At 39.4% G+C, this 27941-nt stretch overlaps 1 protein-coding gene across 8 annotated transcripts in view; it reads right to left on the reverse strand.

The window, feature by feature from the left end:
* Positions 1-311: 311 nt before the first annotated feature.
* Positions 312-27941, reverse strand: part of TGFBR3 (transforming growth factor beta receptor 3) — a 185598-nt gene continuing 157968 nt past the window's right edge. For 3 of the 8 annotated variants that reach the window (XM_032772986.2, XM_032772979.2, XM_032772980.2), the window contains exons 13-17: positions 24304-24603; positions 22748-22868; positions 14336-14377; positions 11936-12043; positions 1741-4047 (exon numbers count right to left, since the gene is read on the reverse strand). In XM_032772986.2, the coding sequence (XP_032628877.1) occupies positions 3929-4047; positions 11936-12043; positions 14336-14377; positions 22748-22868; positions 24304-24603 (690 nt within the window). In that variant the 3' untranslated portion in view covers positions 1741-3928. The other 5 variants (XM_032772987.2, XM_032772983.2, XM_032772984.2 and 2 more) reach the window with 5 other exon arrangements.

Raw genomic sequence — 27941 nt, forward strand, 5'->3', positions numbered from 1 at the left:
GGATCAGGACTGGGATGAACAGTGGTGGAGGAATTCAATATTTCTGTGTCTGTTTATTGACTCTGGCTGTAAGCCATGGTAATGAGGAGCCTGCAAAAGGCCAGGGATGAAATGTGGAAGGGGACAGAAAGTGAGGAAGGACAAAGTAAAGAATCAGACGGGAACACAGACTGCTCTTGGACATGCAGCTCTGATTGAAGCTCATGGGAGTTGAATATGAGCTCTTAAGGCATAATATGGCCTATATGTTTTGTCAGTGTTCAATAATGCCTGTACTACTTCAGAAAATGAAGCAACACATTTATTAATAATTGATATATAACTTTATTATGCACAGACTAAGATGACATGACACTGTGGTTATCAAAACTGTACAACTAAGCATTTCCCCAAGTCTTCTGAAATACTGAACACAGAACTAAATACCAATGGGATGTTCAGACTGGCCAGAGGGATTAATGGATTCATTTCTCCCATTGTTTTTTTTAAATACATCTGTGATGAAATTTTGTAATTAAGAACTGATTAAAAAACAAATCAAAGTACTGTGTTTGGAACCAGTTGAAAATATGATAGCTAATACCAATTAATTTCATGAACACCCCATGTCTGACTGACAAAAACAGAGCAGAACAGTTACCTCACAGAAAGTGCTGTCAGCATAACCAGCAGTACAAGTCTTCTTGTGAAGCATGAGGTAGATACACATTACAGAAAAGACTGGTATATACATTACAGAAAACAAACAAAAAGAATTTACAATCATCTCTAGAGACGTTATGCAAAACTCTGTTCCATCTAGTAAATGCAACGGAAAAGCCCAGTTCAGAACGTTTTGACTTCTTAAAACGATAATGTAACAGCTGCTCAACACCAAATATTTTTAAAGGTTAAAGCTAGTGATTAGACAATATATGAACACAATAAGCAGTCTGCCTTGGAGTTTTAAATATTTCACTAATGGCTTTTATCGTCAGAAGCTGTCTTTTTTAAAGCCCAATTCTGCCATCCTTCCACCGGATACCCCACTGGACTCAATAAGATTACTTGTGAAATTCACCTTGGCAGAAGTCCAGCACCAATTATGTCTGGTGAGCCCCATTTTGAGTAACTAAATGGGATATAAATGGCACATAGGTCTCGTGCTGCTCCTCTGAACAAGGTAAATCTCTCATTTGAGTAATGATGGCAGGATCAGCCTCTTGATAGACTCAAGAAACTGTGGCTTTGCACTGAAACATTCAATGATATACAACTTGCAGTAAATATAAATGGCTGTTTTATAAAAGAGGAGTTTACATTTGTAGCAGTATTCTGAGTTGCAGTAGTCAGTAACTGCTGCAAGGTGTGGTACATTCTTCTAATAAAGCTATTATTTGGGAAATGCCCTTGTTTTACTTCTCTTGCCTACAGAAGTGACTGTTCAATCCCATAAGAAACTACACTTGCATTTGATGACATCCATTGTCCAATTAACATATTGGTAATTTTCCATTAGAGTTAAGAATATTTCAAACTGAGTTAAACAGTTAAGTACACCAAGATGAGCCTAATTTAAATTCTATCCTGGATATAAGGATAAAAAGTCAATTTTGTTTTTATGCATTGGATTTTTTTGGTTTGTCAGTTTGGAAATATAAATCTGTAAATTTTAGAATTAGAGTAAATTACTGATAAAATCATTGATAATGCAGCATGTTTCTCTCAAAAATATACAATTAACTATCTTAAACCTGTCCATCACAACAGAATTTTCTAAGACTTCCTATGAGACTCTACTTTTTTTAATCTGAGAAGGAAAGGGTTAAAATGGTAATAAGAATTTACAAAAAATGTAAAATTCACAGTAACTGAAATTAAACATATATAGAGTAATTTAAATTCATCTAAAACACTTAAATATATCTTTATACACAAATTTAATGTAGTAAAATATAGCTATGATTGACTTAAAGACTTTAGTCTTCTTTGAAGACATCTTTAAAGATTTTATACATAGAATATGCTTACACAATACATTCTGCTGAAGGTTAGGCAAAGCGCATTATTTTCAAAGACACAGGTAGCATATTTGTTCTCCCCACATGACGGACGCAATCCTGCAAACACTTATGTATGTGAGTCATTCTGTTGAACTCCATGGAATTATTCATTGGTCTGATCTTGCAAAGGGTTTCACATGTGCTCAACTTTACTCACTCTGAGTAGTCCCCATTGACACTGAGTTGATCACAGGGCGTAAAGTTAAGTACATGGATAAGTCCTTGCAACATCAGATTGGTCTGTAAGTTTATCCATGTGCATAAGCATTTGCACGACCAGAGCCACATGTGTTTAAAAAATTAGGGGCAAAATTCTGCTATCTGATCCTGAGTACGTATCTCTATTGCACATTTTGATCTCATTATACAAGCTGAATATCCATTGACAATATGAGTTGTATACATGGCATGAGTGTAGAGTTAGCAATAGAAATATTGAGTTCAGACTTAGGAGAATATCGCCCTAATATAAAGAATCTTATTCTCCTGCTGTCGAATACAAGCAGCCTCTACTGAAGTCATTCATATCCTGTGACAAGAGAATAGCATTCACTTAAAAAACAACAACAACAAAAAACACTACCCAGAGGAATCAGAGCATATTACAGTTGCAAAGTGACACCATAAAATTCAAAGTAATTCACATCTAATTTTTCCCTCCATTTGGGATTTATTGTAAGGTCAGAGTATGGCAAAAGCACTAAAATAATACTATGAAAATTAGTGCCTTACTGCCCATCTCACATTCTAACATTACTTTGGGAATATCCAATTGCAAAGTTCATATGACTAACCAGTAGTTTTGACACAAACCACTGTGGACTGTTATCTTAAAAGCAGTTTAATTTTTATATGCAGTGTTTTACATAGAGAGGCTCGGTTGTATATCCCTTGTGCACTCAAAACCACAGTGATGTCAACTGGAATTTGGGGCACACAAAAAATGTAGGACGGAGCCAAGTATATTTCAATATACTACTTTTGTATATTAATTTCAAAATATGCATATAAACTAAAGAGCCAATTATAAATATCTAACAACATCCTCATGGGTAGAGTGGGATATTAAGATCATTTTCTCATTCTAAAAATATAGATATGCTAGATTAAGTAAAATTATGTATACGGTGGTATATATATTTGCATAAAGATATACCATTAAGTATACACACATTAACATTAGTGCATATTATCTTTCTTTAATCTTAGTGTGTATAAGGGCATAGTGGGTAAAAACCCCTAACTGAAGATAGTTTTGGCCCAGTGAACAAAAAAGGGAAAGTTGCTTTAGTGAGCATTATAATTACCAAAGGCAAACACATTTTAAACACCTGAAACTGTACACAAAACACGAAAGCAGGTAAGATGCTATAGCAGTCAAGCTCAAGAAAACAAGGCACTATTTTGAAGTGGTTAAATATAGCTGAAGTAATAAAATGGTTTTAGCCATGTAAATCTGAGCTTGAGACTTTTTCTGATGTGTAGGAATCCTTTGACCTAAGATCTCCTTTATTCTGCTTATCTTGTTGAAATCCCTTTACGAACACCTTGTCAGTGAAAAGGTTTAGGCACCAAAAATTATTTTGTATAGACAAAGCAGCATTTTTCAAACTGGCATGTATTTTGCACTGAGAGCCCACACACCCTTTTAACAGGTTGCAGTACTGTAGAATTAATAGCTTTGTCTCATGTAGCATAACAGGCTGTAGAAAGGTCCAAAGACTGTATTTATCCAGATCAGGTGATTTTTTTTTTCTACAGTGAAATCCCTCCTTTCTCAAAAGAAACCAAATTAATCCTTCCAACTTTAGAGAGCTAATGTCAACAAACTGTCTCTTTGAACCTCTGCCCTCCTATGATGCTCCTTGGACTTATTTCCCCCTAGGTTAGGCTGTACTGCTGCTAGAACAGGGGGTGCTTTGTGTGCTGCCGATACTGTGTGCGGCGCTGCTGTTTTCAGAGGCTGGTGGGTATGTGGGGACCTGCTGTCTTCCTGCTGTTTCCCCTGGGGGAGAGAAAAAGAAGGAAACAGAAAATGTTATATGCTACAGCAAAAATATTTCTACCAACTTCCAGTGTTCTTGTCATTTTTATTTCCATAAAAACTTTGCACTGGATATATATTTCAAATGGAAACATTTGTTAAAAATGTTACTTGATTTTGACGCCTTTGGGTAGTATTTACATGGAAAAAATCCTTTCTAGCTGCTTTCTTAATTGTATAAAAGCAGCTGACAGTGAGATCAGCTATGGATGCTGTATGTATCCTACAGTCAGCTGTGTATCAACTGAGGTTCAGTCACCATACTCCTGGGGGAATTCTGTGCAATGGGGACGAGAGGGGGAAAGGGTATGGGTATCTGGGCCAGGGGGTCCTGTGGCTGGGCTCTGGGGGAGGGCATTTAGGTGTTTTGACTGGGGGGCCCCCACGGCTGGGCTATGGGGGGAGGGGTTGTGGGTATCTGGCCTCCCATCTGGAGGAGTGGAGGAGAAAGGGGCAGAGAAACAGGAACTGGTCTGTCATAGGGGTTTCTTTAACTCTCTACTTCTGGGGGAATTTTTGTGTGTCTCTGTGTTGCTACAGACATACTTGTTGACAGGTATTTTTGAATAAATTACCAAAATAATTGAAGGTGGCGTGATTATGTGGCACTGTTTTGACAAATAAAATTTGCAGAATTTTAAAATATTGTGCACAGAATTTTTAATTTTTTTGGTGCAGAATGCCCCCAGGAGTATCCCATAACTCAGATCAGGATCAGAACCTAGATTTTTTGTGGGCTTTTCTGTTTGATGGAAAACAGCTAGAAAAGCGTAGAATGTTTTGTCTTAATGCCAACACATGGAGTAGTGCATTTACTAAAACCAATGAGTTGGATCTGAAAGCACTCTCCTCCCCCTCCTCGGTCACAGGAGGATGGCACGTATTCAACCATTTGTTTTCAGAGTAGGAAAACAGCCTATCCTGTAATGCTGAGTTGATTTGCATATCCCACTCTAATGCAATGTAGCAGGGTTACAGCAAGCTTCCACATAACTCCTACAGTATGAGCAGCAGTTACAGCACAGTATAAGGTACAATATTCTTGCAATGTCATGCTCAGAGCGTAAGTACACACACACACTACTGTTAAAAGAATGTTATTTGGATTACAAAGTCAAGCACTAAAAAGTTAGAAAATGCCTGATTTTATGGATGCCTGTGCAATATTAATACTTCCCTTTTCTTGTCCATTTTGTGCACTGAATGAGGCAGAGGTCCTGTGGGGGGAAAAATAGTATGATTGTGTAATTAAAGATAGTATCACAATGCATATGGGGGGAGGAGGGGATTAAGGTTGCACAGGCAACCATAAATCTGGCATTGCCTAACTTTGAAGTGCTTAACTTTGTAACCTTAATGTTCTTTTAACGTAGTCCTGTGGTTTCCTAATGTTTTTTAAAGAAAAAGGTTACAAGTTCTATTATTTGGATCTGTAGCCCTCCTCCCAATCCATCCGCAGTGTTAGAACTCTGCACCTTCAGCATTACAACACAGATTTCTGCTACTGGAGCTGCAAGATTAACAATATTTCCCAAAGGGTAAACAGGACACCATGCGGGGCTGGCTTGACTCCTCCCTCCAGCCACCCACCGCCCCCCTCCCCCAGGCTGGCCTCAGCCGCCCCCCACTAGATGCTGCCGCTGGTTACTCAAACCATGCCCCACCCCATCCACATCGTGCCTCCACACTGCACTTTTTTGATAAGTGGGCATTTGGCCCATTTGCTTTTGCCAAGTGATCCAACTTTTGCCAAAAAAGTCAGGATGGACAGGCCAGGGCTTAAAAAGGGACTGACTGTCCTGGCCAAAATGAGACATATGGTAACTTTAGGCCTAGCAGCAAGAGGGGAGACAGGATTGCTGGTTCTGGAGAGTGTTCAGAGGAAGCCCAGGCCAGCCACAGCTGGGATAGCTATTGTCCATGAGTAGTCCCCAGATGGGTGACTGACCCCTGGTACCATGTACTTGGTCCACAGGGGCAATTGAGGGGACGCTGACCTGTCTGTCTCTCCCTCCCTCCCCTACTCCTTCCCTGCCCAGGAATTGTCAGAGCTCCAGCCACACGTGGTGCCCCCAGTGGTAAATGGTCTACGGGGGGTCAGGTGCTGGATCCTAGGATTTACAGGGTTGGAGCAGGCTGGCTCACTCTCCTCCTTGTCCCCTAAAAGCTGCTCTGGCAGCTCCCCGTTGTTCCCACTGCAATGTGTACTGCTGCAGCAGCAGCAACATGAGCCCTGCCTTGGAATGGTTCAGAAATGTTGGCAGGTTGCCAACATTTTCTGGCGGAACACAAGTGACAGAAAGGAAATGGTGATTTTTAACACTTTGCAGCTCACCCCATTTTTTATTTAAAAACTTTATTTGTATTGTTTTTACATAAAATATAAACACTTAACAAAACACATATTAACAACAACATTAAATGTCACTATTTGTAAAACCTGGAAAAACAAAACAAACCTCTGACCCTGTAGAGGTCAGGCAGGGCATCAAAGCTCACCCATATCAGAATGGAATATAATGCGCAAATGAAGAGGCACTTCTGCAGCACAAGGGGATTCCCACCTACTAAATATAAAGCCCTGCTGCAAACAATGGAGGTACAAGAGCTTGTCAAGAGAAGAGGTCACAAGAATCCTTCACAATGAAAAGTCCTAGGCAACCTAAATAGAGGGGTTACTACCAGCTCATCTGACAATCATTGCTGTATGCCTAACTAGTAATTCCTACTATCTAAAGAGTGCACAGCTTTTGCCTTGCACCCAACTATTTTCAAGAATAGGAAGAAAACTCCCCACAAACACTTCCTCAGTTAAGTCAATGGCGCTGCATTGCTTTAACAGAGGTCAGAATTTTGCCCATGGATTCAACGTTTAATTTTGTGGGGCAGTTTCTGATCTGTACAAATCCACAGTAATTCCACAAATTATAGACTTCTTCTATGTGTAACTGAATCTAGTACAGCATTACTTAAATAAAATGTTTCATTCCTATCTTTTCATTAGAAACAGCTTTGTATATAAACAAAGTAAACTATAGCAAGTAGTTTCTTGTGTTATCTTATTATAACTATAAGCTTTTCATAAACCTCGTTTGGGCATTTTCTCCTCCATTATAAAATGTTCCTCTATCCATTAGTTTTTTTGGGTATAAGCCTCCCTTCCTGTCATGTTAAAGGACATATCTATAAGTCAGTGATAAGTGAACTCCCTTTCATTAAAAAAAAAAAAAAAAAAGCTGTTGCCACTGGAACACAGGAACTGTAGTTACTTCCATTCCCTTAATAGGGCCCCTCAACATCTCTGCCAAGAAAGCAGTTCTGCAAAACGTAGAAATGGCCCATATTCCCTGCTGTTAGGTCTTATTACAGCTTCGCTGTCACCCATTTTACAAACTGCATGATTACACATAGTTTTGCATCAGCATATCAATATGATCTGTATAAACTCAACCATAACTTAGTTTATATGCTGAATACCTTTTCTTTTTTAGGAAAAATGACAAGCATAGCTGTCATAATCTCTTTAGAAGCCAAATAGCACTACACACCCCATTCCTCTGCTCTTCTGGAAAACTTCCTAGGAGGCATCTTCCTTTAAAAGTTTGGGGGTTGAGCACTTTGCCTCAGTGGCAAAGACTCTGCTGTCATTTAATTTCCTCTTCACTGCTCCATGTCTAGAAAATTATTGGCCATTCTGACATATAACAATCTGTTTGTACTAGTATCTCTGTTACACAATTTGCACTGTCCTTTAATTGAAGTATCAAAATCTTAGTGAGACTATGAACAGAACCTACCAATATATTTAGATTGACTTTTGCTTAGTCTTATAGTTATTTTTCATCACCTTGATAAAAAACTCAAAATAATTTGACAGTTTATCGAGAAGATTTAAGTCAAGAGAAAAAAAATTATTTAATACACCACCATCTATTGCAGCTTGTGTCTAATGTTAGTGCTTGATCACTCCTCAAAATGGCCATGCCCTATCTATTGACAGTAAACAAGATTTTACCCATCTGAATGTGACAACATGTACTTTATTATTCACACTTAGGAAAACTGCCAGTAGTACTCCCTGTCCAGGAAGTCTGAATGTTTGCTTTTCTATCTCCATTTGCCAAATATAACTGGTTGCTATGTCAGTTTATTTTAAATCAGATCTCATTTTAAAAACAAGAGAAGGGGAGACCTTTAACTTCCAGAGTTCTGGAAAATTTTATACTGTTAACTTGAAGCATTTTCTGAATAAGAGAAAATCATACTTTCTAAGAGGATTAGGTGACTGATGTGTGTGCTATACATAATACAGGGTTTAAAATTGTTGGGTTTACATTTAGCAAAGTCTAATAAGTTATCACGCTGTTCCATGTCCCTTGTACTTATCCCTTAAGCATGATAGTTTATTTACTTACAGCAGAATTCTTCAGTCATAGATAATTTCACAATTAACTCCCGAAAGGTTACTGCACACAAACAGGGTTGCAGCAAGACTTTTACTTCTTCTAAAGAGGCTCAGGTAAAGAGTATTCAATACTAGCCAAGCTCCTCTGCCTTCCTTTGTTCTAGGATCCTCTCCAGACAGATATTCTATTATTGTGGAAAGGTTGGTAGCCACCTTTCAAGTTCTTTAACCAGTTGGAAAAAATGGATTAAAAGGGAGAGCTCTGGCCTAAGAAGGAGGATAGAGCACCTCTCCATTGCCCTGCCCTCTTCTTTGCCTCTCCGTCCTTTAGTACTCTCTGAACTCAAAGCCCTGTGTGCCCAATGGCAAACTGGACCCAAATTTTACAGTAAAGCTCCTAGATTTTTGTTGACATTCTGGTGGAAACTTTGAAACAGTTTCAGATAATGTTTTTAAATGTTATTTGAATGAAATAATAAAAGTGAGTAATACAATCAATAACTTAGCTACTGAGCTGTTTTGATATTCAGTTGCATTTATTTTATGCTGTCTCTACATTTTCAGTTATCTTTTGGTTTCAGTGTTAACAACCTATTAAGATGAATGGGGGAGTTCATTCATTTAGGGCCTGGTCTATATAAGAAAGTGTTTGCTGGTACACCTCTACCCCGATATAACGCAACTCGAAATAACATTAATTCGGATATAACGTGGTAAAGCAGCACTCCAGCAGATCAAAGCAAGTTCGATATAATGCGGTTTCACCTATAATGCAGTAAGGTTTTTTGGCTCCCGAGGACAGCGTTATATTGGAGTAGAGGTGTATATACTAGCAAGCCTTCCTAATGTAGACACAGCTAATACCAGCAAAGTAATTCTTTTGCAGACGTAGTTTATACCAATTCCCCAAACAAAATAAGGTAAACTGGCAAAAATATTTCTTTTGTTGGTATAACTGCATCTACAGTCTGGCTTTTGCCATTATCAACAGTAATTTAAACATCCTTCCCACCCCCCACCAAGCATCACTACTATGCCAGTAACAGGCCTAAAAGAAATTGTTTCATGCTGCCTGCAAACCTAGGATGAAACCATGGCATCACTTTTGAAAGATAATGTTATGTAAAATGAAAGTTGGATTATGCTCTGGAATCCCAGTTACAAGGAGTGAATTATATGGCTGCAGTTCACACAGGACCTTATCTAAAATATGCAGCTTAGCTATATATTTATTTATGCTTTATCAAAAAATGTCTTCAGCAGACCCCAAACCCTTTCAGATGGGGCTGAATTATCTTGTCCACTGCAACTCTCCACTGAGGAGTTATGGTGGCCAGAGGAAGTCCCTGGGAGCAAATCTCTGGTACAAATCCCAGTTTGTAGATGCAAGTGACTGTGCATGGGGGAAAATATGTACACAGGAACTGCAGTCCATTTTGAGGCTCCTTTGAAAATCTGGCCCCCTATATCTAATTTCTAAAATTCTCTAATCCCAGGAATTAGAGAGCCTGCATCCTGTCTTCCCTTTTCTTCTTACACTCCCCCTCCTCGCTTATTTTTGTCTCTCAGGCAATAAGGAAAGTCAGAACAGCTGCTCCACTTGCTATTTTACATGGTAACTATGACTGATGTAGTTAGTCACTAATTATTTTAATAGGGTTGGTCCAAGTTCCATTCTGTTGAAGGATTTATTATGTCAACTTCCCATTGTTTTTGACAACGGGATTTTGTCAATTTTAATCACTCTCTCTTGTGTAATGCTGCTATTTATTAATACTGTAAAGTTTAACACACCACTTGTGACATACAACACATGTCCCTCTAGATCTTGCTATAAATGAACAGAGATTCAATATTTCTTGATAAAGGATGAAAGCTTAACAAAACATTAATTCATTCAAAAATTATTTAAACTTTTTTTGCTAAAGTGATCCAGTTGGAGATTCTTTCCTTAACTTGTATGTTTTACCCACAGGAACTGTATCTCCTGTTCTTCCCCCATGTTCCAGCAATGGAACATTTATATTTATCACACCCTTTGAGGTACCCAAATTTGCTTTTGGCTTCCAAATCAGCTTCATACACAGCTAATGCATTCAGAAATATTAATTTCCTTATCAAAAGCTGTTGTATAATCAACTGGAAACAGTAGATTTCTGCCAGTTAACTTGAATTCTGAGCTTATAGTGTTTACAGACGCTTTGACTATGTAAGACCAGATTCTGGCCCCTATACTCCAGTTCCAGTGGCATGAAACAGTTCCAACAAGTTAGGAGAGAAGTCCCTTGACCCAAGAGCAGCATAGGGTTGTCACTTCACCCTTCTTCCTCCTCCCAAACCCTGGGTGGCCAAGAGTGGAAGTGGCCCAGAGCACAGACTACTCTGGGGATTCTGGGCTGGAGAGCAGCCCATAGGAAGCCCAGGCAAGGCTGCTGCATGTTTGAATAGCCCATGGTGCTGGTCTAACCATACACCAGGGAAGTTCTAGTTACTGTGGCAGCTCAGAATCCAAGTGGAGCAGAAGGTGATGTAAAGTCACCTGCGCCTCCCCTCCTCCTCCTCCTGTGCAGCATGAGGAGGAGGAGGGGAGGCGCAGGTGACTTTACAGCATGTCTCAGGAGCATGTCTCAGGAGACACAGCAGCATGTGCAGCATGTCTCAGGAGACACAGCAGACAACCTAGCCCATGATTAAGGACAGATTTATCTAGTTTGCCATGGAAGAAACTACTGGATACAAGTTCCTCAAAGATTGGTTTTCATGCAATTTCCACCGGTTCAACTAAAATTGGGTTTCAGATCAATTTACTTAAAACCATGGAAACTCTTGTTTGGCTCACACTTAAATCAGCTATCAGTGACTATAAATTTAGCTTAACTTTTTAAAAACTGAGAATTTTAAATAAACCAATGGAAGGTTTTGGGTAAACAAAGCCTATGAAACATTTTAAATTGCAGTTGTAGTCAGAAAAGGGTCTATGTAAATATGGCTTCTTTTTAGTCATTTGATCTGCTCCTGGCGTGTAGCCACAGTCACATCTGCTTACTTTACTACCTAAAAAGATTTAATGGATTCTCTTCTGGCTCATACCTCAGTAGAATTTACTAAATTCCAATCTTATTGGTGATGGCACATGAGCTATAAAATCTCAGTTGGCCTTTCAGATCCCAGGGTAAGTTTTCACGGTTAGCAGTCAAAAAATCTCCCAATTTCTAAACAAAATATCAAAAGACATAATATCCCTCCACTACCTAGAGGGGCAGATACACCTACCTGGTTAACACTTTCAGTCTGCTGTGGGGAGTCACTGGAAAGCACTTTAGGGAGAACGTGGAAAGCAGCAAAGAAGATGACCTAGTCTCCTGACTCATAAGCATTAGCTCTCACTGCCTCCATTGCAATGTGCTATGCCAAATGGAAGCTGGTGAAAACAACTGTACTAACCTGTGTGAGAATAGATAAACCACAGTGCTCCTGTCAGCAGTGCTCCAATCACAAATGCTGCGAAGGCGATGCCCACAACAGTCAGAGTGTCCAGACCATAGAAAACTGCTACAAATAAAAATCAGTTTTTTCATTTTGAATCCTGAATAGTACTTTTAAAAATTCCTCCTCCCTTTTTCACACAGAGTTTTGTGACATTTTCACATTTAATTAACCATCATTTTAAATGCAAGAAAAGAAAGCCCCATGATACTTTGCAGATTGCTGTGATTTGTGTCTAAGGAGGACAAGCAAAGCACGTGCTTGCAGAGGTGAGCATGAAGAATGTCTTTAGTTTAACAAACTGTTCTGAGTCACAAAGCAAAACCCAGCTCAAAACGTCCCAAATCTAGCAAAACCGGAATGAATTCAAAGTGTTCTCAGTTTCTTGTTAATTATTCTTTGTTTTCAGTTAAATGCCAGGTTTAATTTAAATATATATTTAAAAAGGCTGTGAAGTCTTACTAAAAGATTACTTTTTATTCACCTCCTACCATTCAAGCCAACTTTACTCTATATCCTCTGCAACTTCAGCCCTATATCTAGGTGGAGAACGGAAGCGCTGTTAAGTAAGAAGTGGTGCCAGCTCAAAAGTCAGCAAAAACATAAATAGGAGCAATTGTTTTTCATATTTGGCAATGTTCTTAACAACAAATTAATTCCAGATCACAAAAATAGAACAAAAAAGTCAGTTTCTAGGGGAGGGGACCTTTATGCAGTATAGCTTGTACGGTACTGCACATGGTTCCTGAATGTATGGCTCCAAATGTTACTTACGCAATTATAGCAACTTCCAGCCATTGTCTTGTATATTTCTTCTCTTTGATCAAAGACACCTAAATATGATTCTCATACTGAATCAATTATTTTTTGTAGTTTTTCTTATGACTAATTTCAGATGTAGTATTTCTAATATCTCCCATAAACATATGAAATAGTTTAAGCTAGTGAATAACTTTTTAGTAATTGAGTAAATAATGGAAAAGAATTGAATACACAGACTCCAATTCACCTCAGGGTCTGTGTTTGTGGGTGAGGGGGACACGGAGGAGGCTGGCCAGGGAATGCTTAGTAGATCTCCTCCAATTCAACTTCTTCCTACCTAGTTTCCTGCATCCAGCAGAATTCCCTCAAAAAGGCAGGCAGCAGCACCTCTACTTGCTTTCCCTCTGTCATTGACAGGTGGACTTGCATGGGTACTATACACCTTTAAGAGCCCTGCTTCTATTAAGGGAGCTCTTCAGAATCCCTTTCTGAGTATGTGCAGCCAGATTTGGGACAGAAAGAACAGCCCAGGTAGTGGCTCACTGGAGTTTTCTCCTATTTTTGACATGGATCCATTTCTGAGTCACTTGGTCATGTTTGGTTATTTTAAATCCAAACTGTAATTGTGTTTGTTAAACAGAGATGCCTCTTCTACAACTGCATCATCTCATCTTCTTGCCTTAAGATGCAGTTCACTGACAACTAGGTCCCACTTATAGCAGGACACAGGTAGCCCAGTGGAAGGAGGTACATTTTATCATTCTCTGTGTCACTTTGTGTGAATCTAGTTCCAAGACCCAAAGAGACAAGCTCTTTCCCTCCTCACTTTCTAAATTCTCACCCTTCAGCTGTCATTTTTCCTTCCCTCCCATCTGCGATGTATATCTAGTGCTACCCACTCTCCTCAAGAGCTGACTGTACCCTTTAGCATGGTTGAGATTTTCAGCATCAGGGGAGTTAGAGAAGCTACTGTTGAACTCAGAGTGAAAGTCAGAGCCACATTTTATCATATCTCTGGTGGTCTTGGATGTTGGAGTACTGCAATCACCTATACAAACTACTGCTCTCCCCTCATGCATTCCTGTCTCTTAAAGTTAGTGGGAATGGCCCCGACCCTGGGAGTCATGAGCCTAACTATGTTTGAGGGTCTGGGATACTGTCCCCAGCCACATTAAAACCAAAGACTTAATTCTGTTTTAAATTTAAAAAGCTTTACGATAAATTCTCTTTGATTTAACCTTTTGTCTGGAAGTTGTTAGATCAGCGGTTCTCAAACTGGATCAGGACTCCAAAGCGGGTTGTGACCCTGTTTTAATGGGGATGCTAAAGTCCAAGCCCCACTGCCCAGGACCAAAGCCCGAGGGCTTCAGGTTATAGACCCCTTGCCTGGAACTGAAGCTCTTGGGATTTGGCCTTTGGCTTTGCTGCCCCTCCCTCCTTCCCTGCCCAGGGAGGCGGGACTGGGGCAGGCTTAGGCTTCAGTCCCCTTTTCTGGGGTCGTAAAGCAATTTTTGTTGTCAGAAATGGATTGCGGTACAATGAAGTTTGAGAACTTCTGTGTTAAGTCAACAAAATAGACATATATGCATATCTTACGTGACTGCATCCCATTACCTTTTGGCTTGTGAGGAGGTGGACCTGTTTAAAAAAACAAAAAAAAAACATGAATTGCATGATGCGCCATAGAAATACTACGCACTATATAAGCAATCTTCAGTGTCTCACTGGGAGGAAAGTCTTTAAATGCTGCATAATGTATTAGTAGCATTTCAGGAAATCCTGTCAGAATTTATTAACCTGGATCAGTATGTAAAAAATCCATTTGTATCTTGTTTAGTCTTCAGAGGATATATCCATAGCACAATGCAAGCAGCATGTTACAGAGTGCTGGCAGATGCTGTGCAAACCTCCCTCACCCAGTTGTCATCAATTCTCACCTGCAACAACTTCTTATTCCTATGCCAGGCCCTCCTTCAGCACAGATTGCTGAAGCTGTTTCCCGTCTCCAGCCATGAGAGACTAGCACATGAAATCATTTCAAGATCCAGCCCCCCTTTTCCCCTCCTGGGAAATGAATGCTTCTAGATATGATGGATCCTGTTCAGACCAGCCTACATGCACATTTTTGATTTGTACATTTCCACTGTGCTCTGTGATGTGCATAAATTACTTGGTATTCTATCTTATTTATACTGGAAGACAAAGATCAAAGCTATGATGTTAAAGCTACTATTTTGAAATAATAATCAAATATCATCAACATGGAATGGAAAGAAACATAAAACTGTCTTTAGAAATGCATCATTACCCCTACTCTCTCTCTTATTTAGTATCCCTTCTTCATATACATGCCTGGTATCTCCATGGATGAACTATTGGATGTCAGGAGCCCCCTTCCTCTCAGGATACCCAGGCCAACTTGAGGAGCCAGAAACCCATATCTGGATTCTAATTTAAACGTTGTGTTTGGTAACCCATGTTGCAATCTCTAGATCACCAAGCTGCCCAAAGGATATAATTTAAATTCTGACATGTTTGAGTGTACCACATGCTTCCACTATGACAAGATTTGGCAAGGTACTGTAATGACATGTATTTTTATATCTTTTCACAATTGGAAAAAAATTGCTTTGATCAAGGGGCAAGAGTAGTTCTAGAAGTTTCAAAATATATTGAAAGTTATTAGTTTTCTTTTTATTGTTTATCCAGCATGTATTTATATGCCAGGATTAGTGTTTCAAACCTCTTCAGTAGCAACTGCATTAACTAATTTGAACTACACAGGGTACCATGTGGCCAAAATTCTGTATCTGATTCATTACATTTTCCTCTCAGAAACACAAACCTGCAATATCCAAAGCATTTTTATTTACTCCGAGAACAAACTAAAGCAGTGTAGTTTACCAAGTGGCTCTCTTTTTTTTTTTTTTTTAAATATATCATCCATGGCAAGTGGACTAGACAAGCAGGTTAAAACAAGGCTAGGGAAACTGGGACAATGTTAAGGTGTTTTGGGTGACCTTAAGAATTTGTTTTCTGATTTAAGTGGTTTTTTTTATTCATACATTTTGGAATATGTTATTGTTTTTAATATCTCAACCTTAGCTTTCTCAAAATGTAAAGTTTTTTTGTTTGTGAATATACTAACAAGTTATCAAATGGAAGTCAAAGCAGAAGTATAAATGAATGTAATGTTTATGAAAGGCAATGGATTGAAACACTAGAGAGTAAAATAGTACAACATGGGTAGCAGCACTATAAGTTTGTCCATATCTCCAGCTAGCATATCCCAACCTTGGACTGAACCGAATGTCTCCAATGGTGACAGGAATTAATTTTCCATGCTAATTCTGTCATTGGCCTCTCCACAGAATAGCAAGGTTGCCAAACAACAACATTGCCAATTCACTGAATTAGTTATCCAGCTCCTTGGCATTAATGTGTGTTGCTTGCTGCAGCTTTGTGCAACACAAGAGGGTTGAGTGCACCCAGGAAAAGTGTATAATTTTAATATAATAGACACCAGCTATAAGTAATGCAAATGGTTTTCTATATCTTGGGTTAGGAAAAGTGCTTGTCGGTTGCTCACTTGACCTCTTTTCTGTGATCTTGCTCCCTTCACTGAAAAAAAAAAATCAATATTTTCCACATCTTGCATAAATTGAACAAACAGTAAAATGGACATTTACTCTTCTGTTGAAAAGTTCAATTTCATAGACTTTAAATAAGTTTCTTTCTACATCTTTCATTTAAATTGTGCCAAAGAACAGATGCGACTTAGAGATGCCAGGATATGACTAATTTTTTTTATTTGTTTGGCCTTTTTTTAGGAGGTTTCATGAGAATCTGATACAATAAGGTGAAGAAGCAAGCTTGCAAAAACCTATAAAGCAAAATGCAAACTAGAGGGGGGTGTTTTCCTCTAAATATACAGCCATGGTTTCCATTCCAGTCAATGGAAGTCACATGCATGATGTATGGAGAGGAAAACAGACACCTTTGCACTGAACAATTTGTGCTGGCTCCCAAAATGTCAAACGTACAAGTATCTTCATTTGGCTTACAGAGCAGATGTAACATAATAGTTCCCGTAACATGGTTTGTAACAATACCTATGAAAGCTGGCCTTTTCCACATCAAAGCAAATGATAATTGACATCGCTAAGATGCAAATACTCTTATTTTAGTAATGCAATATAATTTGTTCTCAATCTTACAGATTCACTGTGCAGTCAATCACAGCAGTTAGCCTTTAGAAAAGGGCCATCCGATTCATTGTGAAACACCCGTGTAACAGAGATGTTACGGTGCTAATAGTTGTGTATTATGCTCAAAATCTGCAATATGCTGGGAAGAGTTCCACCAAACATTCAGACAAGATCTCCCACAATGCAACAACAGAGTCTATCAAGCAACTGTCTCCCAGTAAATCTCGTTTGACTTTTACACACTAAGGCCTGGTCTACCCTGGGGGGAGGGGCATCAATTTAAGTTACGCAACTTAAGCTAAGTGAATAACGTAGCTGAAGTCGACGTACTCAGATCAACTTACCGTGGTGTCTTCACCATGGTGAGTTGACTGCTGCTGCGCCCCCGTTGACTCTGCCTGCGCCTCTTGCTGAGCTGGAGTACAGGAGTCGACGGGAGAGCACTCAGGGGTTGATTTATCAGATCTAAACTAGACATGATAAATCGATCCCCACTGGATTGATCGATCACTGTCCACCAATCTGGCAGATAGTGAAGACATACCCTTAAACCTGATTCTCTTTATACAGCTATAACTCCAGCTGAAGTTATCCATCGGAGTTGCCTACACAGCCCCACACACTCGAAAGGAGAATAGAGCTCTGGGTGTAAACCTGTTTGCTGAAGGATAAACATCAGTTACCCAGTTTAATGTGTTCTGTCAGGAATGGGTAAACACTGAGATCAGTGGGAATTTTGCTGAGGAAAGAGTACAGAATCAGGTCCAAAAGCATAGTTTTAATTGTACTGCATTTACCAATCAAATATTTGCCTTTAATTCTTAGTGGATTTAATTTGCATTAAGAAGAATCATGTAAAAACATGGGCTGCCTTGCAGAGTTAAACAAAAACAATTGTTGCTTATGTCCCCCAGCAATGTTCCATGGTACTAGATGCTGTTTAAACACTGAAAAGCACGCACTGCTGAACTGAGGTTAAAGTTTTTCTGATCCCCCATCCTTTGATTCTCTCTGGAAAGCATCCCAAAATTTCAAATAGATGTTGCATGCAAACAGAAGATTTTGATCTGCAAGTGAAGCTACTGAAACCCTCTAAATTACCATGCTAGAGCTAAAAGAGAATGGGCAATGCAAATATTTTATTAATATTCAAAGGTGCATCCCTGCTGTTGTCAGAAAGGCTCCCGTAAGAAATACATTCACATAAGATGAAGCTGTCATAACAGTTCTTGTTTTCCCATCTCTCTATACATACACGGGGCAGAGCCTCAGCTGGTGTGAGTTATCAGAATTCCATTGACTTCGATGGAACAATGACAGTTTACACCAGCTGAGGATCTGCCCTGCTGGATCCAGTTTGCCTTTAGATATGTGGGTACAACTCTCAATGACTTGTTCTGGAGTTGTAGCTTATGCTAGAGGGCAGAACTGAGCCCTCTGTATTAACTTGCATTTACTACACTATAAATGTAAACAAATGTTCTCATAAATGTACAATCACTGAAATAAGATATTAAAATGTCAAAAGCACACATCATGTGGCTACACAAGATCCATCACAAACATGTAGGATTTGGAGGCTACATTTACAACTTAATTTCTACACAGAGAATAGTTCTCTGCTGGATCTCACTTAGGGTCTGGAGTGGGTCAGTGGCCTAGATATATGCCAAAAGAATGCATTTGATTTTAGCAATCCTGATGGCCATCTTCCTCTTAGAGTCCAATCAATTAATCGACTATTTCATTCTTCTAAACCCATCAATACAAGTCTTATAATACTACACAGTCTGTTTCCTATTCAGGGCATAAAGCTTAGTTTTTTCCCCAGGGGAAAACCAAATAATGACACAGTGTAGGTAAAACAATAGGTTAATCAGCATGAAATCTAATTTTCACTTTTGGAACAAATACCAAAAGATGAAAAGCTGCCTTTGTCTTGAAAAAACTCAGGTTATGAAGAGAGGTTATCCATCCTCCAGAAGAAAGCTTATGACCTTCAGAAAGTTCTTAATCTAAAAGTTCAAGCTCTCTGCAGTTGGACAGTATGGCTATGCTCTGGTTAGGCTAAGGCAATGAATGCCTGAGAAAGAGAGGAGACTCCTCTCCATCACCAGTTGGTCCATCACCAGTTTCACTGACTGTAGTGCTGAGTGTTAATGAGACAACCTGGAAGTCAGCAGAAGGAAAAATTACTTATGCCCTGACTTGCCTGGCTTTCCTCATAACTCCTTAATCAGGGAAAGCTGGAGGAAAAGGGCAGGCTCTCCAATTTCCTCACCCATTGCCAGGTGAAGGCATCTGAGTACAGAACTCTGGGGGTGTAAATCCAGGAGCAGTAACAGGGAACAAGGCACTGACTCAAACTGAACTGGTCTATGGGGTCTAACAGGGACACAAGAGGTGCTGGCAGAAACTCAGGGTACATCTACACTACCTGCTGGATCAGATCGATTTATCCCGTCTACACTAGACGCGATAAAATCAATCCCCAATCGCTCTGCCGTTGACTCCAGAACTCCACCGCAGTGAGAGGTGGAAGTGGAGTCGACGGGGGAGCAGTAGCGGTCAACTCGCCGCTATGCTCACGGCCAGGTAAATTGACCTAAGATATGCCGACTTCAGCTACGCTATTCGCGTAGCTAAAGTTGCATATCTTAGGTCAATACTACCACCCCAGTGTAGACCTAGCCTCAGGAATACTTGACTTTCTAGGAATTAGCTGGTGATTGCCGAGTCAGTCTGCAGTAGAGCAGATCTTTCCCTGCAAGATATACTGCTTGAAATGAGTGGAGACAGGATTGTGTCCTTCAGAAGTCCTGCAACAGAAGCAATTGATACTGCCCTGATGTTTACATAGGCTATCATTACTTGTTACCATAGTTACCATTTGCTGGTCCTGAATCACACACACATAAGGTTGGAGAACTAGGAGACTGCCTAGAACTCCATGAGAGTAATACAAAGCTTCTGCTTCACAAGCCACCACTCTCTCAGCCTGGAGTGTGAGGTGCACACTCTGAAATCTGCCACCAGCAAAGATGGCAAGGAGGAAAGGGGAGAAGTAAATAAAAGGCATACACATCATGTCAGAAAAGTCTGAATGATTAGGGGAGAAGGAGAATTCTCTTGCAATTGCAATCAGTGTCTTTTTCCCAGCTGTCACGGTAGAATGTAGCCCCACAAATTCAAGATGTTCTCCTGATGGAGAGTGTGAAAGAGGATGGTAGGAAAATGGCTATTCATAGGGGAAGGAAGGTTAGAAAAGTGGAAACAAGTTTCCTGTTTGTCATCATGGCCAACCACACTCAGAATATTCCAAGCTTTGAAAGAGAAAGCAGAGGAGGGACTATGCACTGAGAAAGGGAAGCTGCTTCTAGGAAACCAGCTTAAAAGGGTGAGAAGTGTCTAGTGTGCTGAATAAAAAGGGTTCCTACATAACTTGGAATGTTTGTATTAGTGAGCTTCTGGGGATTCTTCCTTAAAAGTAAGATTTTTTTCCCCCAGTAAAAGAGTCCAGGTATTTTAGGGCTTGTCTATGTGGGGAGTTACTCGTGATTAGCTCTGTGTGTGGATGTTTTTATTTCAGAATAAGCGAATTCAAACATCCCTATTCTGGAACATAAGTGTCAACATATGGAGTTAATCTGCTTTAAAGTCAGAGTTAATCCACTCTAAATTCACACTTCACCTTATTCTGGATTAATTTTCATGTGCAGACAAACCCTTAGATCTGGCATGTAACTCTTTTCTAGCCTTCAAGCCAAATGTGCATAATCTATTGAAGTATTCAAGTACCTGGAAGGAAGCTACCAGAAAATAGTTTAGCTTTATTTGTCACATTTCAGAGTATGGGGCTTGGACGGGGGGGAAAGAGTGAATGTTGAGATGGGGAGGGTGGTAGTGACCACCAAGGACATGGGAAATACCCTATGAGGCTTGTCAGAGGACAGGGAGCCTCTGTAGGGCAGGGATGATATTGAGGCTAGAAGGGTGGAGAGAAAAGGCAACTTGAACCTCTGAAGAGGGTCCTGTTTAAAACTCTCGTTCCTGGGCAGAGCTTTGGGGCTCTCCACACCAAAGACTGCCAGAGTACAAAGGTTCAGAATCACAAGCAGTTGAGCAGGATGTCAGGAAAGGGAGTCTAGAATGGTGTCAGGGTTCTGGAACTAAGTGAGTGCTGGACCTGGGTCATCTTCCTGGCTATTGCCCTGGAGCACAGGAGCATTTCCTGCACCAGACAGGGATTGAGGAATCTGAGATGTCAGTAAAGGCAGGATTATGGGTAGGATGGCTCTGATGATTAGCTTTAAGTAAGCCTGAGAGAAGCCAGTTTGGGGAGGTGGATCCTCATATGAAGGGAGTGATCATGGTACAGGCGATTGCTAGAAAGGAGGGTAGGCCCAGCTGTTTGAATGAGCCATGGAGGAAAAGCTGCACCATGGAATCAAAGTAGAACCACCAGAGAAGAGTTCCTGTGAAGTGTGAGTGGCACAGGCAGCAAAGGCATGGACTGTAACCCAACAACAGAAGGGACACGGATAGGCATATCAAAGATGCAATGCCTGAGCTGCTCATAGCCCCAAAGCAGCAGAAAAATTGGCCTATAGCTACAGAATTGTGGATGCTGGCAGGGATGTGAGGATGGAACAGAGTCCTTATCTCCCAAGAGCAAGCTGCAGTGGGGAGACACATCAAACAGGCTATTGGAGGCTGAAGGAGCTCCCTGGACAAAAGACGGTTGATTATAAGTGAATCAGTTCAGAAATCTGAAGAATGGATTTAAGTGAGGGTTTTGCTGATTCTGGACTGTTTTTTGGATTAGACCTTTTCAATCACCCTCGCTCAGAGCATCTAGTACAGAAACAGAGTTTTCTATCTGCTACTCAGTTCTTCTTCTTTCTTCCTGAACCTCCTCTCTTTAAGAAAGGGAAAGAAAATTCTAAACACTAAAGGAAGAGAACTAAGTCAAATGCTTCATGTTTACAAGAACAAGGAGACAAAAGAATTGAAGAAGTGTGGATGGGCTGTTACTTCTATACAGACATTGTCAGTCCCTTTGCCTCCAGACTTCTTGGCAGGTGGAGCCATAATGCTGTCTGCTCTAACTGCCTATGCTGGGAAGATGGCAGAAATGGACTATTTGACAAAGAAGCATGTGCATTAGAAGCAGCACAGCACCCAGGAATCGATACATTTTCATGACTCTGTACTTGGAGTTTTTTGTAAAAATGCTAAATGAGTTAAACAAACCCAAACAGAAGAAAACTAATGAAACACTACAGTTTTACCTCTTCATCTTACTTACAGATCTAATCATTTAGTGGAGCTGGTTTCCCTGCGGCTAACCCTTTACTTTACAAGCCCCTCAAACTTTAATATTTCCAATATATTGAAATTTCAATGCACTTACCATGCTTAAATATTTTCAGCCACAAAGAAGAAATTATACAGCAGATAGTAAAGAATTGCTTTCAATTTCCAAACAAGAATGAATTGCTACAAGCAATTCTGCTATATTAATACTTATGAAACCTATATTGTTGTAAAGCATAGGAAGAGTATTCCTTTCTCAACAGCAGCCAAATTATATTTCCATAAAACAGTAACTGTGGGCGTTCAGATAAGATGGTGAACTGTGGCACACAAATGTCTATAAATGAACAGCTTTTATAAGAACAAGAGTACCTTTTAAAATATAAAACTGTATATGCCTAAAGCTATCTTTTTTTGCAATACAAATTATATGTTGTATAATGCAACAAAGTTATGTTAAAAAGTTCAAAATGTATGTTGGTACCTTTCATCTTTTCTTCATGGGTTATTATAGCAAGGGGCTTGGTGAAAGTTTTCTTATTGTGCATCATGGCCAAGATCATATCAACATTGAGTGAGGTGCAGGCTTCATCAGGAGGAATGCACTGTGGATGGAAACATCTGAGGTCAGGGATTCACTCAGAATAAAATACGGTATCAGCCAGACCAACTGCACAGCTGCCTCATTATCAGTGTTTGCTCAGTATTGTTTACTAAAGAGAAACGGGAGATCTGAACGTTATCAACCCTCCAAAAAACAAACAAACAAACAATCTATGTAATATACTGGCAAAGAAAACTTATTCTCAGCTAGAATGTCCAGATGTCCCAATATTAGGGGCTTTGCCTTATATAGGACCCTATTGCTCTCCCTATTCCCACCCCCACATCCCAATTTGGTCACCCTATTCTCAGCTGCATCTTAAAATGTAAACGTGCCTTAGTGCTACATTACTTAAAACTCTATGGAAGTTTTACTATTGAATTGCTGCTGTAATAGTTGCATATTAGGATATTAAAGGCTGATGTTAACTACATAGAGGGTCAATATCTTCAAAGAGCTCTCACTCCAGGTTTCCAAAAGTACCTTCACTTGTCACAGCTAGCTTTTATACTCACTGAGTAGTTGATTTTTCATGTATAAACGCTGTGTGTATATTCAAATCGAGGCTTCTATACAAAAATTTGGACACACAGATTTACAAGCACAAAAATACAGTCCACTTTTGAAAATCGGGGGCCAGTTCTGTAGCACACTGATGCATATATAGTGCATATATAGATCAATTATGTACAGGTCTTTTCTTATGTTAAAGAACTACTACAAATAACTCAAATTTTAGAAGTTATGCAGGTAAGTCCCAAAAGTCTGAATAAAGTCAGAATACCTAACAGTTCATTTTTTTTTAACAAAAAGATTTATTTTTAGTTATATACTATTTTTAAAGTAATAGGCAGCAGTTTCCCAACAAGCAAACAGAAAATGTTAATTCTACTTAAATATATTGGAGTGAACATTCAATACAGAGAATTTACTATAAATACAAAAAAGTAACCACACTGAACTCTGGAAAACAAATGTTAATATTTACTTATTTCCCATCAAAGTCCTCCTGAGAGGGCCAACATTACAGTTCACATATGGATGTTCAAAAACAATTACAAAATTATCTCAGCAGGCTCTGGAAAATTAATGTTAATTTTGTTTATCCTATTGCTATTTTATCTGAATAGAACAGAGAAAGCTGGACCACTCCCTTCATGAAAAGCAATCTCTGTTTACCACATGTAACCACTTACTTACATTTTCCACTTTAAAATGTTGACCATGTGATCAAGATTCAGCATAGCTCTAAGTAAAAAGAACCTATAAAAATTATCAAGTCCACTGATAAAATGTTAATTACACTAATCTAAGTCTATAAAATCTTCAAATAGAAAAGTTAATCCCAGGAACTACTATGATCTGCAACTTATCTTGTAAAAATTCTCATTTTTTATCTAAATCTGAAAGCTTCAGGAAGTTAATAAACTACTGACCTTCGGCAGTCCTTGCGTGTCTTTTTCTTTATTTGTACACAAAGTCAGCTCACAATGAAGAAAGAGCAATGAGATGTTGAATATAGGTTTAAATACAAAGCTAAACCTCTTTTTGTCCATCTGTGCATGTGGTATAGGAAAGTCCACCTTCTGGACATTGTAGAATTTAACAGATTCATCTTTAGGACAAATGTTTTCTATGATGGTGTAATCAGATATCATATCAGGGTTTGAATATGGTGAAACAAAACATGTTTGGATTGCAAAACCCAGGGCTCTGTCAGCTTTCGTCACAGAAACCTGCACATGAAAAACAATTTATTAAAAACTTAGTGTGGCATTTTTGTTAGCAGCATTCAGATTTTGGATGATGATGTGGTTTTCAGATGCCAGTTCCAATCAAATATTTCAAGCCTAAATTGTGAGGATGTACGATCTAGGAAACACTTAAAGGATGGAAGACAAGTTTTGTGGGTTCAAATCCAACTTAGTCACTGTCCTAGCACGTAATTTTTTTGGAGGGTCAACCCTCCCTGTACTTCAGCCAACTCACCTGCAATATCCAGTGAAAAGTAGGCCCGCTCAATAGAATGAATGCTATATCTGAACTGAGTTTTTGGGAAAGGGGAGGACACTAACATCACTCCTCCAATAAGTTTACAAACCACAGTAGAAGGCTATGGGAGCTGATTACAAGTTCCTCACTGCTGTATCTGCATAAATCTTCACTTAAATATAAATACATGCACACACAGAGTGGAATGCAGAGGCAGAGTGGAGAGGTTATGGTTTGAAGCAAGGGTGGGGCTTTTGAATTCTGTGGAGAAGCAGGCTAGCAAGAAGCTATGCAGCTGCAATATATTCTGTGTGATCACTACAAACACCGTGACTCTAGTATTTTGGGGGGGGGGGAGGAGATGAAACCCACTCCCAACCCTCAGTGCACTGATATTATTCAGCCCAACTGGAATACGAATGCCACAATGCAATATGAGGGGAAAAAACTATACAGATACATTTACATTTTCCATGCACAAAAAGTATGTTATTTCTATAAAAAACTGGAGTGTTGCCCCTAATTATCAGAACAGCATGATGAAGAGTCTCACTAGCCTTAATATCCTATTCACAAAAATATGCCATATGCATGCATGCATGCATGCGTTTTGCATACATCCAATGGAGAACCTGCCAAACTTTTCTACAATCTAGAAAGAAATCTCAGAAAGAAATCTCAGAGTGGAGCCAGTGGATTGAAAATTCTCCGCTTCCCTCTAAGTATGCAGAGCAAAACCACTAATTTAATTGGAGATAAAGTGGTTGAAGCAACTAAACAATGGAAACAATCTGTTATTAAGAACAGGAAATAGAGGGTGAGGATCAGACAGACACATGGTGGAAAAGAAGAAAGACGAAATGGTTTGAATGAAAAGGACTTGCAGTAAGAAGGACAGATGTGGTTTATGCGTAGACAAGCCTCAAGGTCACTGTGTGTCTGAATGACTGCATTGATTTCCCTTCGTAACTTTCCTAGGTAAACCCGGGCAGACGTTTCCTCAGGGAGATCCAAATAAGCTAGGTGAACGAGTAACACTGCAGCAAATGAAATTTGGTGTTGATAAATCCAAAATCTACACTCTTCTGCAGCAGATAAGAGGCTCAGAGTGTGAACTGGCCCATTCATCTCATGGGATATTCTCATATTAAGAAGTACATTTAAAGGTGATAAATGAGGTCACTAACAATATCTCTTAGATGTGATAACTGTTCTGTTCATAACAATGGATGTTCTCACTCCCTCCCGAGTTCCTAGATGCCTGTATCATTTACTGAGCATGTCCATTCTTAATTCCTCCCCCCCACGTCTCAGTGGTATCTACGCGCTGAAAGGACTGAGCATGCCTGTTCCCAGAGCCTGATACAGATTCAGCGATGAAGTGAGGGCAGTAATTAGAAATAAAAAGCAATACGGTATATAACATATAGGGAAAACAGTGCAAGCAACATGAATTAGAAGTTAAGATGTGCAGAAAATTGATAAGGGAAGCTAAAGATATGAGGGGAAAATCCATGGCTGGCAAGGCTTAGCACAATAATGAGTTTTTAAAATACATGTTATGAACTAAAGAAATGCCAGCAGTGGTATAGCCCCATTGCCAGATGTAGATGATAACACTTAATGCTGAAGAAAGACAGAAATGTGTAATAAATAGTTCTGTATTTGGAAAGAAGCAGGATGATGCACTTATATCTGATGAGGATGATGAACAATTTTTTAACTAAAGAGGATGTTAATCATCATCTTATGGGACCAAACCTTCTTAAATCTGCAAACTCAGATAACTTGCACCCAAAAGTCCAAAAAGATTTGGCTGAGGAGATTTCTGGCTTTCTGAAGTTCATTTTTAATATATCTTGGAACATTCGGGAAAATACTAGAGGACTGGAGGAGTGCTAATGCTATGCCAATATTCAAAAAGGACAAATGGGATGACTAGGCAACTATAGATCAGTAAGCCTGATGTCAATCCTGGGCAAAACAATGGAAAAGATGATATAGGATTGTATCAATAAAGAATTAAAGGATGGAAATATAATTAATGCCAGTCAACATGGTTTTATGGAAATAGATCTTGTCAAACAATTGTGATTTCATTTTTTGATAAGATATTATGTTTGGTTAATAAAGGTAACTGCAAAGATGTAATAGACTTAGGTTGTCGTAAGGTGTTTGACTTGGTACCACATGACAGTCTGATTAAAATGAGCACTATACAGTATCAATAAAGCACACATTAAATGGATTAAGAACTAGATGACAGATCTCAAAGTAGATGTCAGTGAGAGAATCCTCATATGTTTCTAGTGGGGATCCACAGGAATTGGTTCTGGGTTTGATATTGTTCAACATTTTTATCAATGATCTGAAAGTAAATATCAAATTTGTGGGTGACAAAAAGATTGGCAGAGCGGTAAATGATGGTGATGACAGAACACTCACACAGAGCAATCTTGAGCCCTTGGTAAGCTCGGCCCATTCTAACAAAATCCATTTTAATACCTCCAAATGAAAAGTTATACATCTAGGAACAAGGAACATAGGCCATACCTACAGAAGGGGGAATCGTATCCTGAAAGGCAGTGGCTTGGAAGGGATTTGGGGATTATAGTAGACAAACAACTCAACGGCTCCCAGTGTGATGCTGTGGTAAGAAGTGCTGGTGCAATCCTTGGAAGTATAAACAGGGGAGTAACGCATAGGTAAAATTACCTCTCTACTCCCATCTGGACAGTACTGGTGAGACTGATGCTGAGGGGCTGCGCCCAATTCTGGTGTTCACATTTTAAAAAGGATGTTGAGAAACTGGAGAGAGTGCAGAGAAGAGCTACAAAAATGATTGGAGGGCTGGAGAAAATCCCTTAACGTGAGGGACAGAGCTCAATCTGTTTAGTATATCAAAAAAACGAGAGGTGACTTGATTACAGTGTATAAATACTGTGATACAGCATGGCCAGAAAGCAGCATAAGAGTGTTAGCAGGGGGCCTTATTCCCTGCCAAGGGAGGAAGGTTTGCTTTAGATTAACTAGAACAGCTGTGGCCAATTAGAGCACCTGACTTCAGTTAGAGCACCTGACT

Source organism: Chelonoidis abingdonii, chromosome 7 (genome assembly GCF_003597395.2).
Source record: "Chelonoidis abingdonii isolate Lonesome George chromosome 7, CheloAbing_2.0, whole genome shotgun sequence".
NCBI classification, from domain to species: Eukaryota; Metazoa; Chordata; order Testudines; family Testudinidae; genus Chelonoidis; species Chelonoidis abingdonii.